The sequence below is a fragment of the Hemitrygon akajei genome, unplaced genomic scaffold (assembly GCF_048418815.1).
Source record: "Hemitrygon akajei unplaced genomic scaffold, sHemAka1.3 Scf000171, whole genome shotgun sequence".
Taxonomy (NCBI): Eukaryota; Metazoa; Chordata; class Chondrichthyes; order Myliobatiformes; family Dasyatidae; genus Hemitrygon; species Hemitrygon akajei.
Window position 1 is genome coordinate 641,000 of NW_027332057.1, and position 16,279 is coordinate 657,278.

The 16,279-nt window shown below is 46.5% G+C and overlaps 1 protein-coding gene across 4 annotated transcripts in view; it reads left to right on the forward strand.

Moving 5' to 3' along the window:
• Positions 1-15,591, forward strand: part of LOC140724187 (NACHT, LRR and PYD domains-containing protein 3-like) — a 31,200-nt gene extending 15,609 nt beyond the window's left edge. For 2 of the 4 annotated variants that reach the window (XM_073038672.1, XM_073038673.1), the window contains exons 5-11: positions 64-129; positions 8,808-10,575; positions 11,505-11,591; positions 11,747-11,917; positions 12,073-12,243; positions 12,399-12,566; positions 12,727-15,591. In XM_073038672.1, the coding sequence (XP_072894773.1) occupies positions 64-129; positions 8,808-10,575; positions 11,505-11,591; positions 11,747-11,917; positions 12,073-12,243; positions 12,399-12,566; positions 12,727-12,829 (2,534 nt within the window). In that variant the 3' untranslated portion in view covers positions 12,830-15,591. Of the gene's footprint in view, positions 1-63; positions 130-1,334; positions 1,399-8,807; positions 10,576-11,504; positions 11,592-11,746; positions 11,918-12,072; positions 12,244-12,398; positions 12,567-12,726 lie in introns of those variants that run through there. The other 2 variants (XR_012098056.1, XM_073038674.1) reach the window with 2 other exon arrangements.
• The last annotated feature ends 688 nt before the right edge of the window (positions 15,592-16,279 follow it).

Here is a 16,279-nt window from a genome sequence, read left to right on the forward strand (position 1 = left end):
AATGCTGATCAATTTACAGTATTACACAGAACAGACTTCATGCTGGTTAATCTGTTTGAACAGGTGACGGCCAGTTCGCCTACATGGACACTGAGCGGGGATTATCTGAAGTGCCCAGACATCTGAAAGGTAAGTGATGGACTGGAAAGCTCAAAGCCTTTATTTCACTCTGAGAGTCTAAATACCTGTCTTTAGAGGCCTGTTTTGAGACTCGTAGAGTTTAGGAGACACTCTGTTGCTGTGGTAGGTGGGCGGGTAACCAGCTGCATTTTTCAGAACACCTTTTACCGTCCGGTCTTCGGCTGTGCACCTGGAGAAATCTATGAGGGTGCTAAACACACATTCCCGTCGGTCAGAGAGGAAGCATAGAACATAGCATAGTATACCACAGTCAGGCCGTTCGGCCCACAATGTGGTGCCAACCCTTAAACCCTGCCTTCCATATAACCCCTCACCTTAAATTCCTCCTGTCTAGCCGTCCCTTAAATTTCACTAGTGTATCTGCTTCCACCATTGACTCAGGCAGTGCATTCCACGCACCAACCACTCTCTGAGTGAAAAACCTTCCTCTAATATCCCCTTTGAACTTCCCTCCCCTTACCTTAAAGCCTTGTCCTCTTGTACTGAGCAGTGGTGCCCTGGGGAAGAGGCGCTGGCTGTCCACTCTGTCTATTCCTCTTAATATCTTGTACACCTCCATCATGTCTCCACTCATTCTCCTTCTCTCCAAAGAGTAAAGCCCTAGCTCCCTTAATCTCTGATCATAATCCATAATCTGTAAACCAGGCAGCATCCTGCTAAATCTCCTCTGTACCCTTTCCAATGCTTCCACATCCTTCCTATAGTGAGGTGACCAGAACTGGACACAGTACTCCAAGTGTGGCCTAACTAGAGTTTTATAGAGCTGCATCATTACCCTGTGACTCTTAAACTCTATCCCTCGACTTATGAAAGCTAACACCCCATAAGCTTTCTTAACTACCCTATTTACCTGTGAGGCAACTTTCAGGGATCTGCGGACGTACCCCCAGATCCCTCTGCTCCTCCACACTACCACGTATCCTGCCATTTACTTTCTACTCAGCCTTGGAGATTGTCCTTCCAAAGTGTGCCACCTCACACTTCTCCGGGTTGGACTCCATCTGCCACTTCTCAGCCCACTTCTGCATCCTATCAATTTTTTCTTTGCAACCTTCGACAATCTTCTACACTATCCACAACACCACCAACATTTGTGTCGTCTGCAAACTTGCCAACCCACCCTTCTATCCCGACATCCAGGTCGTTAATAAAAATGACGAGAAGTAGAGGTCCCAGAACCGATCCTTGTGGGACACCACTAGTCACAACCCTCCAATTGGAATGTACTCCTCCACCACGACCCTCTGCCTTCTGCAGGTAAGCCAATTCTGAATCCACCTGACCAAACTCCCCTGAATCCCATGCCTTCTGACTTTCTGAATAAGCCTACCATGTGGAACCTTGTCAAATGCCTTACTAAAATCCATGTAGATCACATCCACTGCACTACCCTCATTTATATGCCTGGTTACCTCCACAAAGAACTCTATCAGGCTTGATAGGCACGATCTGCCCTTCACAAAGCCATGCTGACTGTCCCTGATCAGACCATGATTCTCTAAATGCCCATAGATCCTATCTCTGAGAATCTTTTCCAACAGCTTTCCCATCAGAGACGTAAGGCTCACTGGTCTATAATTACCTGGACTATTCCTACTACTGGTCTAGAAGTACCCAAACTATGCCTACTACATTTTGTTGACAAGTGGATAACATTCACCTCCCTCCAATCCTCCGGTACCATTCCCGTGGTCAACGAGGACATAAAGATCCTAGCCGGAGGCTCAGCAAACTCTTCCCTCGCCTCATCGAGCAGCCTGGAGAATATTCCGTCAGGCCCCGAGGACTTATCCGTCCTGATGTATTTTAACAACTCCAACACCTCCTCTCCCGTAATATCGACATGCTCCAGAACATCAACCTCACTCATATTGTCCTCACTGTCATCAAGGTCCCTCTCATTGGTGAATACCGAAGAGAAGTATTCATCGAGGACCTCGCTCACTTCCACAGACTTCAGGAAAATCCTCTCACCTTTATCTTTAATTGGTCCTTCCTTCACTCCTGTCATCCTTTTGTTCTTCACATAATTGAAGAATGCCTTGGGGTTTTACTTTACCCTACTCGCCATGCCTTCTCATGCCTCCTTCTTGCTCTCCTCAGCCCCTTCTTAAGCTCCTTTCTTGTTACCCTACATTCCTCAATAGACCCATCTGATCCTTGCTTCCTAAACCTCATGTATGCTAACTTCTTGCACCTGACTAGACTTTCCACCTTACTTACTACACATGGTTCCTTCACCCTACCATTATTTGTCTTCCTCACCGGACCAAATTTATCCCTAACATCCTGCAAAAGATCCCGAAACACTGACCACATGTCCATAGTACATTTCCCTGCAAAACCATCATCCCAATTTGCACCCATAAGTTCTAGCCTTATAGCCTCATAACTTGCCCTTCGCCAATTAAAATTTTTCCTGTCCTCTCTGATTCTATCCTTTTCCATGATAATGTTAAAGGCCAGAGAGTGGTGATCACTGTGCTCCAGATGCTCACCCACTGAGAGATCTGTGACCTGACTCGGTTCGTTACCTAATACTAGATCTAGTATGGCATACCCCTTAGTTGGCCTGTCAACATACTGTGACAGGACTCCGTCTTGGACAAACTTAACAAACCCGTCTAAACCCTTGGAACAAATCAGGTGTCAATCAATATTAGGGAAGTTAAAGTCACCCATGATAACAATTCTGTTATTTTGCACCTTTCCAAACTCTCTCCCCAATCTGCTCCTCGGTATCTCTGCTGCTACCAGGGGTCATATAGAATACTCCCAATAGAGTAACTGCTCCCTTCCTGTTCCTGACTTCCACCCATACTGACTCAAAAGAGGAACCTGCTACATTGCCCACCCTTTCTGTAGCTGTAATTGTAACCCTGACCAGTAATGCCACCCCTCCGTCACTTTTACCCCCTCTCTATCCCTTTTAAAGCACTGAAATCCAGGAATATTGAGAATCCAACCTTACCCTCGTGCCAACAAAGTCTCTGTAATGGCCTCTACATCATAACTCCACGTATGTATCCAAGCTCCCAGTTCATCACCTTTGCTCCTGATGCTTCTTGCATTGAAGTACACACACTTTAGCCCTTCTACCTTACTACCTTTACACCCTTTATTCTGCTTCTCTTTCCTCAAAGCCTCCATGCACTATACTTGCAGTTCTCGCATGACGATTATCCTCCTCCACTTCACCATCTCCTCTCGCACTCGGGTTCCCCTCTCCCTGAAAATCTAGTTTAAACCCCCCGGAGCAGCACTAGAAAACCTTGCCGGAAGGATGTTAGTCCCCCTCCAGTTCAGGTGCAACCCCTCCCGTCGGAACAGGTCCCACCTTCCCTGGAACAAGGCCCAATTTTCCAGACACATGAACCCCTCCCTCGTCCACCAACTCCTTGGCCACGTATTTAGCTCCATTGTCTTCCTATTTCTAGCCTCACTAGCAAGTGGCACGGGTAGCAAACCTGAGATTGCAAACCTGGAAGTCCTGTCCTTTAACTTTGCACCTAAATCCCTAAAGTCTCTTTGCAGGACGACCTCTTTTTTTTCCTATCCACGTCATTGGTCCCTACTTGGACAACGATATCTGACTACTCACCCTCCCTCTTGAGAATACTGAGAACTCGATCCGAGACACCGCAGACCCTGGCACCAGAGAGGCAAAAGACCAACCAGGATTTTCGATCTCTCTCACAGAACATCTTATCTGTCCCCTAACTATCCAGTCCCCTACCACTACTCATCTCCTCTTTTCCCTCCTTCCCGTCTGAGCTGAGTGTCTAGTCTCGGTGCAAGAACCGCGGCCACTACAACTTGTCCCTGGTAGGTCGGCTCCACCAACAGTATCCAAAACGGTATACTTATTGTTGATGGGAACGGCCACAGGAGTGATCTGCTCTTTTTGTCTATTCCCCTTCCCTGTCCTGAGTCATCCAGCTACCTGCCTCCTGACTTTTAGGGGTGACTATATCTCTGAAACTCCTGTCTATTTCTGTCTCTGCCTCGCAAATGATCAGAAGTTCATCCAGGTCCAGCCCCAGTTCCCTAACTCGGTTTGTGAGGAGCTGCAGCTGGATGCACCTTTGACAGGTGTAGTCATCAGGGACAACTGTGCTCTCCCTGACTTCCTACATACTGTAAACGGAGCACCCGACTGCCCTAACTGTTGCCTCCATTACCTGCTTCTAAGCTAATTAGATTAATTAAAGGAGTTTACCCGGCCTTCCCTCACTGGGAGCAAGTTCGTCCTCAGCCTCTGCTCGCCGAAGCCTCTCGAGCCAATGCTTTCCTATTCTGTGTCTCACTACTCCGCCGCCCACTCCATTAATGTTCTCGCTTTTTAAACTCTCTTGCTGTTTTCACAGGCCATCCTTCACGCGCTGGCTCAGTCGTCCCCCCATTTAAACTGCCGAAGAAGCCTCGGCATTCCCCTTTCCTTAGCGCCAAATATCCTGAGATCTGTCAAAAATGTAGCCAACCCTCTCCAATAGGAACATCCAGCACCAGCATGGAAAGTCTCACAGCTCAGATCCAAAGTGCAGCCGGGATTTGCTGTTATTCCTCCATCAGACCACAAGACATGGGAGCAGGATTAGGCCATTCAGCCCATCGAGTCCACTCCGCCATTCCATCATGGCTGATCCCGGGTCCACGCAATCCCATACACCTGCCTTCTCACCTTATTCTCACCAATCAGGACCTTCTACTTTAAATATACCCACGGACACGGCCTCCCCTGCAGTCTGTGACCGAGCCTTCCAGAGATTCACTACTCTGGCTCAAAAAATCCTCCTGACCTGTTATAATGGATCGCCCCTCAAATTTGAGGCTCTACCTTTGAGTGTTGGATACTCCCACCATAGAAAACATCCTCTCCACATCCACCCTATCTGGTCCTTTCAGCATTTGGTAGGTTTCAAAGAGACACCCCCCCCCCCCGGCATTCTTCTAAATTCTACTGAGTACAGGCCCAAAGTTGCCAAAACGCTCCTCATATGTTAAACCATTCATTCCCAGGATCATTCTGGTAAATCTCTCTGGACCCTCTCCAATGACAACACATCTTTTCCGAGGTATATCTCCAAAACTGTTGGTAAAACTCCACGTGCGGCCTAACTACATACTTATAAAGGCTCAGCATTATCTCCTCGCTTTTATATTCGATTCCCCTTGAAATGAATGCCAACATTGCATTTGCCTACTTTACTACAGACTCTGTAACCTTCTGGGAATCTTGTGGGATGACTCCTAGGTCCCTCTGTACCTGTGATGTTTGAACCATTTAGATAATGGTCTGCACTATTTTTCCTACATTATCATACATTTCCCATCTGCCACTTTTTTTTAACCCATTCTTCCAATTTGTCCTCATTCTGATACCATTCCTCCACCTATCTGTGTATCATCCGCAAACTTTGCCACAGAGGCATCAGCTCCATGATCCAAATCATTGCCAAAAAACGTCAAATGCAGCAGTTCCAATACCGTCCCCTGCGGAGCACCACTAGTCACAGGCAGCCAACCAGAAAAGGCTCCTTTCCTTCCCACTCGCTGCCTCCTGCCATTCCGCTACCCATGCCAATATCTTTCCTGTAACGCCAAATAATTTTATCTTGTTCAGCAGTCTCATACGTGGCACCTAATCAAATGCCTTCTGAAAATCCAAGTAAATCACATCCACTGCATCTCCTTTCTTGACCCTGCGTCTTACTTCCTCGGAGAACAGATTGGTCAGGCATGATTTCCCTTTACAGAAATCATGCTGACTTTGACTTATTTTGTAATTAGTCTCCAAGTACCTCCAAACCTCAACTTTAATAAGAGACTCCAACACTTTCCTAACCACTGAGGTTTGGCTACCGGCCTATAACCTCCCCTCTTTCACCTTCCTCCTTTCTTAAAGAGTAGAGTGATATTTGCAATCCTCCAGTACTCCGGGACCATGCCAGAATCAAATGATTTTTGAAGGATCATGACCAATGCATCCATTATCTCTCCAGCAAACCTCTCTCAGGTCTCTGTGATGTAGTCCATTTGGCCTGGTGACATATCCAACTTAAGAACTTTCAGTATGACGAACACGTTTTCTTTTATAAAAATGGCACTCACTTCTACTGCCTGTCACTTACGGAGCACTGCACACTGCTAGCGTCTTCCACAGTGAAGATATATGCAAAGTACCAATTGCGTTTATCTGCCATTTCTTTGTTTCCCATTACTATCTCACTACCATCATTTTTCAGTGCTCCAATATCAACTCTCACCTCCCTTTGCTCTTTATATAACTGAAAAAAGTGTTTATTATCATGCTTTATATTATTGGCTTGACTGCCCCCATATCTCATCTTTTCCCTTCTTATAGCTTTTTTAGTTGCCTTGTGTTGGATTTAAAAACCTTTCCATTCATCCAACTTTATACCCACTTTTGCTACCGTATATGCCCTTTCCTTGGCTTTTATGCAGTCCTTAAATTCCTTTGCCAGTCACTGTTGCCTACCCCTGCCGTTTGAGAACAACTTAGTTTGTGGGACACATCTATCCTGCACCTCGTGAACTATTCCCAGAAACTTCAGGCATCTATTTTCTGCCGTTATTCCCACTAGAATCCTCTCTTATCCACCTGGTAAAGTTCCTCTTTCATGGCTCTGTAATTACCTTTATTCCATTGTGATACTGGCACATGTAAGTTATGCTTCTCCCTCTCAAATTGCAGTTTGAATTCCATCATTTCATGATCACTGCCTCCTAAGGTCCTTTTGCATTTAGCTCCCTATTAAGATCTGGGTTATTGCACAACACCCAGTCTAAGACAGCCTCTCCCCGCGTAGTCTCAAGCTCAAGCTGCTCTACAAAGCTATGTCGTAGGCATTCAATTGCCTCTCATGCGATCCGACACATTATGTATGCTTGTTTTTCCTATTTCCCTTGCATATTGAAGCCCTCATTACAATTGTGGCATTACCCTTATTATATGCCTTTTCCAGCTTCCTTTTAAATATCAACCACTCCTCTTGGCTACTATTTGGAGGCCTATATATGATTCTCATTATGCTTTTTTTACCCTTGCAATTTCTTATCTGCACCCATAAAGATACAACATTCTCTGATCCTACGTCACCTCTTTCTAAACATGTAATTCCATATCGAACCAATAGAAACACAACACCTATTTGGTCCTGCTCGTCCTTTGGATACAAATTATATCCTTTGATGTTAAGTTCCCAACTATGGCCTTCATTCAGCCACGACTCAGTGACGCCCACAACATCATACTGTTCTAAATATAATTGCACCAAGAGCTCGTCACCTTGTTCCGAATGCCACGTACAATTAAATACAACACCTTCAGTTTTGCATCCGCGCCCTTTTGAATTTTGTCTCTGTGATGCAATTCAACACTTCGCTCTGTCTGCATTGGAACACAGTCATGAGCTTGTCCTTCCTAATATTCATGTCACACCCATCATCTACTTGTCAACCTGCTGGCGCATCCTCGGCCCTATCATCCTGGTTCCTAATCCCCCTGCCATGTTAGTGTAAAATACTCCCAACAGCTCCAGTAAATCTGCCCGTAGGAATATTTGACCCCCTCGTATTCGTGCAACACGTCCATTTTGTACAGGTCACGCCTGTCCCAATTATCCAAAAACCTGAATCCCGACACCCGCTGCAATTCTCCAGCCATGCATTTATCTGCCACCTCGTTCAATTCCTATCTTCACTGTCGTGTGGCACAGACAGTAACACGGAGATTTGAGTTTCAGCTTCTCAGCTTCTGTTTTCCAGGCATCCTCCCTTTTCTTCTTCCTATGCCATTGGTTCCAATATGTGCTACACTTCTGGCTGCTCACCTTTCCTTTTCAAGATATTGTGGTCGTGTCCAGAATCATTTCGGACAATGGCACCTCGGAGGCCAAGTATCATCGGTGTCTCCTTTTTGTGTCCATAGAACCGCCTACCTGTCTCCCTGACTATAGAGTCCCCTGATACTGCTGACATCCTTTTCAGTTTCCTGCTCTTCTGGGCAACATCAACCCTGAATTCATGTACAAGTTCACTAGAGCGGAGGAGACGGTAGAGGTGTGGTGGGGGCCTATTGCCTGAGTTCATGTACCGGCTCCTTGGAGAATAAGAGACTGTAGACCAGTGCGGGGTGTGTTACATCGTGACTGTCTCAGCCTGGAAAAGGAAACAGAAATTTTGTTCATTTTCTGTGGCTCAGTACTGACAGCTTAATCCTAAAGGAGTGTCAAGAACATGGGGTCCATTGTGGGAAAAGTAAAAGTTAGTACAGCAAGTAAATGCCCCCCTTCCCCCCACTGTTACCCTCTGCGGTGTTGCACAGTTCATCAGAAGCTGAGCAGTGAAACCACCCGCTTCACACAACACACTCCTCTCCAGAATCACGTGTGCATTTGGTGCTCGCTGGAACACCGGGGAATCTGCAAACTACCAACAGAGGGGAGAGTGGAGCCTTTAACAGCGAATCTGAATCAGATCAGAAATGTTTCCGGGCCATCGTTCATTTTCAGACACTCTTACCTCTGATCTCCTGATTCCACCCAAACAATGGCTTTAACAAGTTTTTTTTAATTAGGGGAAATAAGTGGGTGTTCCATGTTCATCAGATCAGGCATTGACAACCTATTTCTGTCCGTCATAAGATGTTCGAAGGAAACACATGGAGACTCTGCGGGCACAAACTGAGACTCTGAGAGTGAACACGATCCTGATGAGGGAGAAGGTGAAGGTTTTCCAGCTGGTTGATCGATACGCTGAGCTCACGGTCATTTCTACTGTTCGAGATCGGAGACTGGTGGAACATGAGCTATTGACAAGAGGCAGAGACCACGAGGAATGGACACAGAAACATCTACGCAAAGAGCTGGAGAAAATTCACATTGCTCATCTATTTCAGAATAGTTACTCACATAGTTTTCGGGGCAAAATGAAAGGATTCTTCACAAGATCAAATTCTGGGAGTTCGGCAGCAGTGGCCGGAGTCCCGGGGATCGGGAAAACTACAATGGTACAAAAGATTGTTTATGACTGGGCCACGGGGAAAATATACCAACAATTCCACTTTGTCTTCTGTTTCAAATTCCGAGATTTAAACTCCATTAACTGCAGAATAAACCTGAGGGAACTAATTCTAGATCAGTATCCTTACTTTGGGAATTTACTGAGAAAGGTCTGGAAGAACCCAGAGGAATTGCTGTTTGTATTCGATGGTTTGGATGAATTCAAGCACAGAATCGATTTTGCTGACAGTCGGAGAGATACAGAACCCAAGCACCAGTGCCCAGATCCCGAGTGGTGGTGTGAAGTGTCTGACATTGTGTACAGTTTAATCCAGGGCAAGCTGCTCCCAGGGTGTTCAGTGCTGGTGACCACCCGCCCCACTGCGTTACATTTATTGGAAAAGGCTGAGATCAGTGTCTGGGCTGAAATCCTGGGATTTGTTGGTGAGGAACGTAAGGATTATTTCATCAGGTATTTTGAAGATCAGACGGTGGCAGAAGCTGTTTTCAAACACGTGGAGGAGAACAAGATCCTGTACACCATGAGCTACAATCCCTCCTACTGCTGGATCCTCGCTCTGGCACTGGGCCCCTTCTTCACACAAAGAGTCAGGGACCCGCAGCGAGTTCCCAAGACCATCACACAACTGTACTCCTACTATATTTACAACATCCTGAAAAACCACGGCCGTGAGATTGAGAACCCCCGTGATGTGTTACTCAGGGTTGGTCAGATGGCCTTCAGAGGAGTGTCCGAGATGAAGATTGTGTTTACAAATGGAGATTTGATCAAGTACAATCTGCAGCCTTCCCAGTTCCTGTCCGGGTTCCTGATGGAGCTTTTGGAGAGAGAGGATTCTGCCCGGAGCGTGGTGTACACATTCCCGCACCTCACCATCCAAGAGTTTGTAGCTGCAGTCGCACAATTCCTGAATCCACATCCCGAGGATATCCTGAAATCCCTCACTAAAGCTCACAAAACGGCAGGTGGGCAATTTGATGTATTTCTCCGTTTTGTTGCTGGTCTCTCCTCCCCAATGACAGTTCGGGGCCTGGAGGAGTTTCTGGGTCCATTTCCTCGTGAAACAACCTGCCGGGTGATTGACTGGGTGAAGGAGGAGGTTAAACGTCAGAGTGGAAACACAGAGAGTGAAGCTGGTAAAAGGAGCCTCCTGAACACATTGCACTACCTGTTTGAGTCTCAGAATCGTGGACTGGCTCAGGCCGCACTGGGATCTGTGGAAACACTTTCATTCAGTGGAATGACACTGACCCCGATTGACTGCGCGGTCCTGTCTCATGTCATCGGACACTGTGATACAATAAAACACCTCGACCTGGAGAAATGCCACATTCAGTGTGAAGGAATCCAGCGGCTGGGACCCGGGCTGCACAAGTGCCAGGAGTTGAGGTAACTTGATTTATCTCTCACTCTGAACTGTGAAACTATTCCATTGTGTTGTTTCAAAGTTGGCAAAATTGTAGTAAATCAGATAATGTGACAAATACAGGACAGGACAGGTGAAAAATTACGCAGGGATATGAAGGTTTTGTGGGATGTTGGTGACTTCAGCGAAAAACTGCCATTAGTTTAATGGTGGTAAATCACAGGAATGGAACAGAGCTTCACACCCCCTTCCCTGTCAGGAACAAGAGACCGTCAGCAGAGTGCCCCGATGAGGAGGAAAGAAATACCATTGTGGGATTGTCCTCCCCCCACATTTTCCTTTGTGTAACTCTCACCATCAGTCTACCCTTGTTACTGCTCACTATCAGATACCCAGATCCCATTCGGGCACCTCCTCTACCGATTGTGAACCTCAGTTCAGACCCACACCTCTGAATCCACACGTTTTGTAGGATTATCTTTTCCCTTCGGCATCCTCCTCTGGGATCTCTTCCCCATCCTTCTTCCTTCTGTAGGACGTGTTCTTCCTTCTGTGGGATCACTCTACCCATTCCCCTTCAGTCTTCACATTCCTTTGCCTCAGGTGGGATCTCACATCGACACCTTAGTCATTCACAAACCTTCCTCACAGTGGGACTTCCTCCCATCCTTCAACCCTGCCCCTCCCGCCCCTCTCACGTCAGGAACACTATTCTAACCGTCAGGGAATGGGACAGAACATGTGGAATTTACTGGGTCACTTCGACAGACTAAATTATTGACATTCGGTGAATACCCTGGAGCTGGTCAATGAGGGACATTGACAGTGAAGGGAACTCCGATCAGTGATTTACTGAAGGGTTTAATGTTTCCTGAAATATCCGAGTGAGAGAAATACCCTCAGACCCACCGTTTGAATCACTTTGTTCATCAATTTGTTTGTTTGTGTTTAGACTTGGGGAGAATGAACTGGGAGATTCAGGAGTGAAACTGGTGTCTGTGGCTCTGAGGAACCCGGAGTGTAAAATACAGACATTGTGGTAAGTACCAGACTGTGGGAGATTGTGTTTACAGTCACTGGGTGTCTGACACTGAACATTAACGTGATCAGTAATTGTGTTACTGATTAACATTGGGGATTTGTACCGTCTCCTGTCTCTCTGTGTCCTTCACCCTCACTCTCTCTCATCTCCAGGTTGGGGAATGTCGGTCTCACAGATTCTGGTGCCGAGGATCTCATCACCGCTCTCAGTACAAACCCATCATTGACTGGTCTGAACCTGAGTGGTAATAAACTGGGAGATTCAGTAGGGAAACTGGTGTCTGCGGCTCTGGAGAACCCGGAGTGTAAAATACAGAAATTGCGGTAAGTACCAGACTGTGGGAGATTGTGCTTACAGTCACTGGGTGCCTGACAGTGAACATTAATGTGATCAGTAATTGTGTTACTGATAAACACTGGGGATTTGTACCATCTCCAGTCTCTCTGTGTCCTTCACCCTCACTCTTTCTCATCTCCAGGCTGAGTGATGTCGGTCTCACAGTTTCTGGTGCCGAGGATCTCGCCAGCGATCTCATTAAAAATCGATCACTCACGGATCTGGACCTGAGTGCTAATAACCTGGGAGATCCAGGAGTGAAACTGGTGTCTGCGGCTCTGAGGAACCCGGAGTGTAAAATACAGAAACTGTGGTAAGTACCAGACTGTGGGAGATTGTGTTTACAGTCACTGGGTGTCTGACAACGAACATTAATGTGATCAGTAATTGTGTCACTGATAAACACTGGGGATTTGTGCCGTCTCCTGTCTCTCTGTGTCCTTCACCCTCACTCTCTCTCATCTCCAGGCTGGGGGGTGTCTGTCTATCAGATTCTGGTGTCGAGGATCTCGTCTCAGCTATCATTTCAAACCGATTGCTAACGCGGCTGAACCTGGAATCAAACTGGCTCACAGACCGATCTATCCCCGCTCTTCGTCGCCTTATATTAGCACTCCCGAGTCTGGAGCGGATCGTGTAAGTGTCAAGGTTCAATATGATTAAAAAAACCTGCGGATCCGCGGGTTTTCTGGTGATATTTGTCTGTGAGTGTTGTTGAAACATTAACCCCATTCCCCTGTTACTGACACTGTTGTGTAATCTGTTTATTTCATCTTTATTCTCCCATCTGTTTCAGGCTGGCGGAGAATCGGTTCAGTCAAACCGGGGAGAAGGAACTAAGATCTCTCCAGGAACCCAGACCTGGACTGAGAGTGATATTTGACCGTCGGAATATGTGAACATTTTCGCCCGCGGGATGGGGACACTGAGGCAGATTTCCCGGTTTTACCTTTAACGGTCGCCTTTAACGTCCGCGCTCCAGAATTATTTCCAATATACTCCGACTCCAGCCGAGCGTGCCCTGACGTAAGAGAATGTCCCGTAGCTGAGCATTTCCGTCTGCAGTGCCGCGGCCCTGCTTCCGCCGGATGTCCTGGTGCAGGTTTCTCCCAGAGAAACCGGGGAATTACACAGACAGGAATTACATAGCGGGCCATTATCACTCTGGAACACCACTGTCCCGGGTGGGATTATCCGGGAAGGGGATCGCCTTGTCACTTTGGGCTGAGGACGGTATACTCGGCAGTCTTGCCGCTTTTAACAAATACCTTGGTGGTAACCCTGGGTTCTCAGCGATATCGGACACTGCCCTGGTGTGATTTTATAATCATCCGTTCCACGATGCAGAGTGACGGTGAAAAACGGGACTGATTATTCAGTCGTTGTATCAAATGAGTCTTACTGGACGAACGAACACAGACCTAAGATTACTGCTGCACCGCGCACCCAGTGCACTGTGACAACAGTCCATATCCCCTCACAGCAGAGCAGCATCTCATTTCCAGCCAAATGAAGGACAGTCTCACAGAAACTGATTGCCTCCCGCGCTCTCCTCGCTCGATACCTCTCCCGTTATCTTCTCGCTCCCTAACCCGCGATCTCCTCGCTCCCGTCCCCACGCCCTACCGCTCCCATCCGCGTGCTCAACTTGCATACCTATCCGCCTGGGGTCACCCTTTGCACCTACCACCGGCCTACTGTCCTTCATATCGCATTCCGCGAACATCTTGCGCCTACCATATCCTCGCTCTCTCGCTGCTGAACAGTGTCAAACCCCTGCGTACTGCACAGCCCATTACCCTCCATTGTCGCATCATCCCCTTGCCTATGCAAATCTCTTAAAACTCTGGAATGTATCTGACTCACGAGCACAATGCCCAGGATCTCGCCCCCCCACCACCGCCGACTCTGCACTCTCCTCGCTTCCCACCACCAACCCGCACTCTGCACGCTGTCCTCACTCGGCTCTCTGGCCGATCTCTCCGAGTTGACACCCGCACTCTCCCTGCGCCAGTCACCCAAATCCTTCCCTTGCGCCCGAACTACCTCGAACCTCTCCCCACTCACAGCCTATAAATTTCCATACTTCTGTCGTCCCTGTGCTTATCTGAGAGTCTCTAAATTTTTCTGCATGCATTTGCCTCCATAACTACCTTCGGCAGGGCATTTCTGTCTGTGCCTCCTTACTGTGGAAAATTTTTTTTAAAAACTTTCCCTAAATCTTCCTGCATGTAATGTAAACATTTGTGCCTATATTAATATCTCTTCAAAATCCCTAATGTATCTGCTTCTACCACCAACCCAGGCAACGTATTCCAGGCACGATCCACAGTCTGTGTTAAAATAGAGACCTATCCCCAGATCTCTGTTGCAATTGCCGCGTCTCACTTTAAATGTATGCCCTCTATTGTTTGACATTTCAACTCTGGGAAAAATATCCTGTCTGTTTACCATATCCATGCTTCTCATAAACTTATAATCTGTACCTTCCTTCTCCTCCCCTCCGGAGAAAATTGCCCAAGTTTATCCAGACTCTTGTTATAGCCGATGCCCTGATAAAAGTCTTTTGCACCCTCTTCAAAGCCTCGACATTCCAGTTCAAATTTCCAAGTAAAATCTATTATCAGACTGCCTAATTGTCACCACACATAACAGAGAGATCTTTTTTGTGTGTGGGTATACTTTGCAAATCTATAGAACAGTAACATCAGGAACGATAGACTGTACACAGCTGTGCAAACACAGATATAACTTGCTGTAAGTCACGTCGTTGTTGGTCTGGAACAGACCGGACGGTAGATTTACACACCTGAACATCCCGAGTGAAACAACAGAAACATACAACCACATGTCTCTGTGGAACCAAATTCCCAGACAAAGTAGGAGGGATTTTAGTCTATTGATTTATTCAAATTGAATTCAAATTTCCAGCAACGTTGCGAGGTTATGAACACATTCCCAATGCTCAATGTTAACTTCATGATGGAAAGGCATTTCCACATTATTTTGTGATTTCAACGGTCAATGTCGATTCATGGATGTTTATATTCCGCAGTGTGAAAGTTTCAGAAGGCAGTACGTGCAGCTGATCCACTTCTTCCATAATCGGAGGTGTTCCAATCTGTTGAGGGATATTAAATTAAGTGAATAAGAAAAGTCATGATAAGGCGTAGTTTTTACGTGCTTGGAAGTAGGTACAGAGGAGATGTCGGGGGTACTTTTTTTACATTAAGTGCGTGGAATGGGCTGCCGGCGGCAGTGGTGGAGACGGAAGCGACAGGGTCTTTCAAGAGACTCCTGGATGGCTACATAGTGCTCAGAAAAATTGTGGGCTATGGCTATAGGTAACTCCAAGGCAGGGACATGTTCAGCACAGCTTTATGGTCCGAAGGGCTTATATTGTGCTATAGCTTTTCGATGTTTCTATCTTTCTAGGTAAGATGTGCCTATCACCTGTGGTCTCATTGGACGAATGGAAAAAGCCTGCCTCTAACTATTCCAGACTCCGGCAGTGATGCGTCAGTTATTGCTACGACGATGTCTTTTTTTGTATTTTACATTATCTTTGTCAGAACTAACGTCTGCCTGTCAATTTTGCTTCAGAAAGATAAATCACAGTATTAAGCATTATTATTTATGTTAAGTTTACTTTTCTAGCCAATTAAACAAGAAACTTCTAATGTGAATGCTAAGAACTATTGACTTTCAGTTCTGTGGATGGTTTGGAGGGAGGGATCGATTATCCTTGGAATATGGGGAAAGTGACGGAATCTGCCGCGGTGATATACAAGTTTTAAGGGCAGAAGTAAAGGAGATGAAGCGATTCTGATCTCATTGTGGACCGCCGGAACCGGAAGAATTGAATGAATGTGCCTCGAAAGTTCTAACAAAGGTTGAAAGCACATTCTATACAGCGAATAGAAATGCAGAGAATGGATGACATGTGCATTCACTTGGACAATTGTTGGATTGGTAGAAAAACCGTTGCACAGGTTTGTTAAATCCAAAATGGTTCTTCCTAACACGGTAGAATCCTTCAGTGAAGCAGACGATAAGCAAGCAAATGAAATGGGACGGTTACAGACTTCTAAAAGCCCTGGGTTCCCCACAAGATTTAATATCGTGGAATAACAGGAACTGCTATTCTACAGAAATAACGCGAACGTGGCACATGTCTCCCCAACAGCGCCTCCTACTGAGCCCAAAACCTCCCACACCAAAACCCACTGTCCATCCCATCACCACAGTGGTTTCGCATTGAAATCATGGACACCCGTGATGTTTTACAGACACCCAAAGACCTCACATGGAGTCATTGATCCCTCCTTCTGCACCTGCCTCTTCCCGAT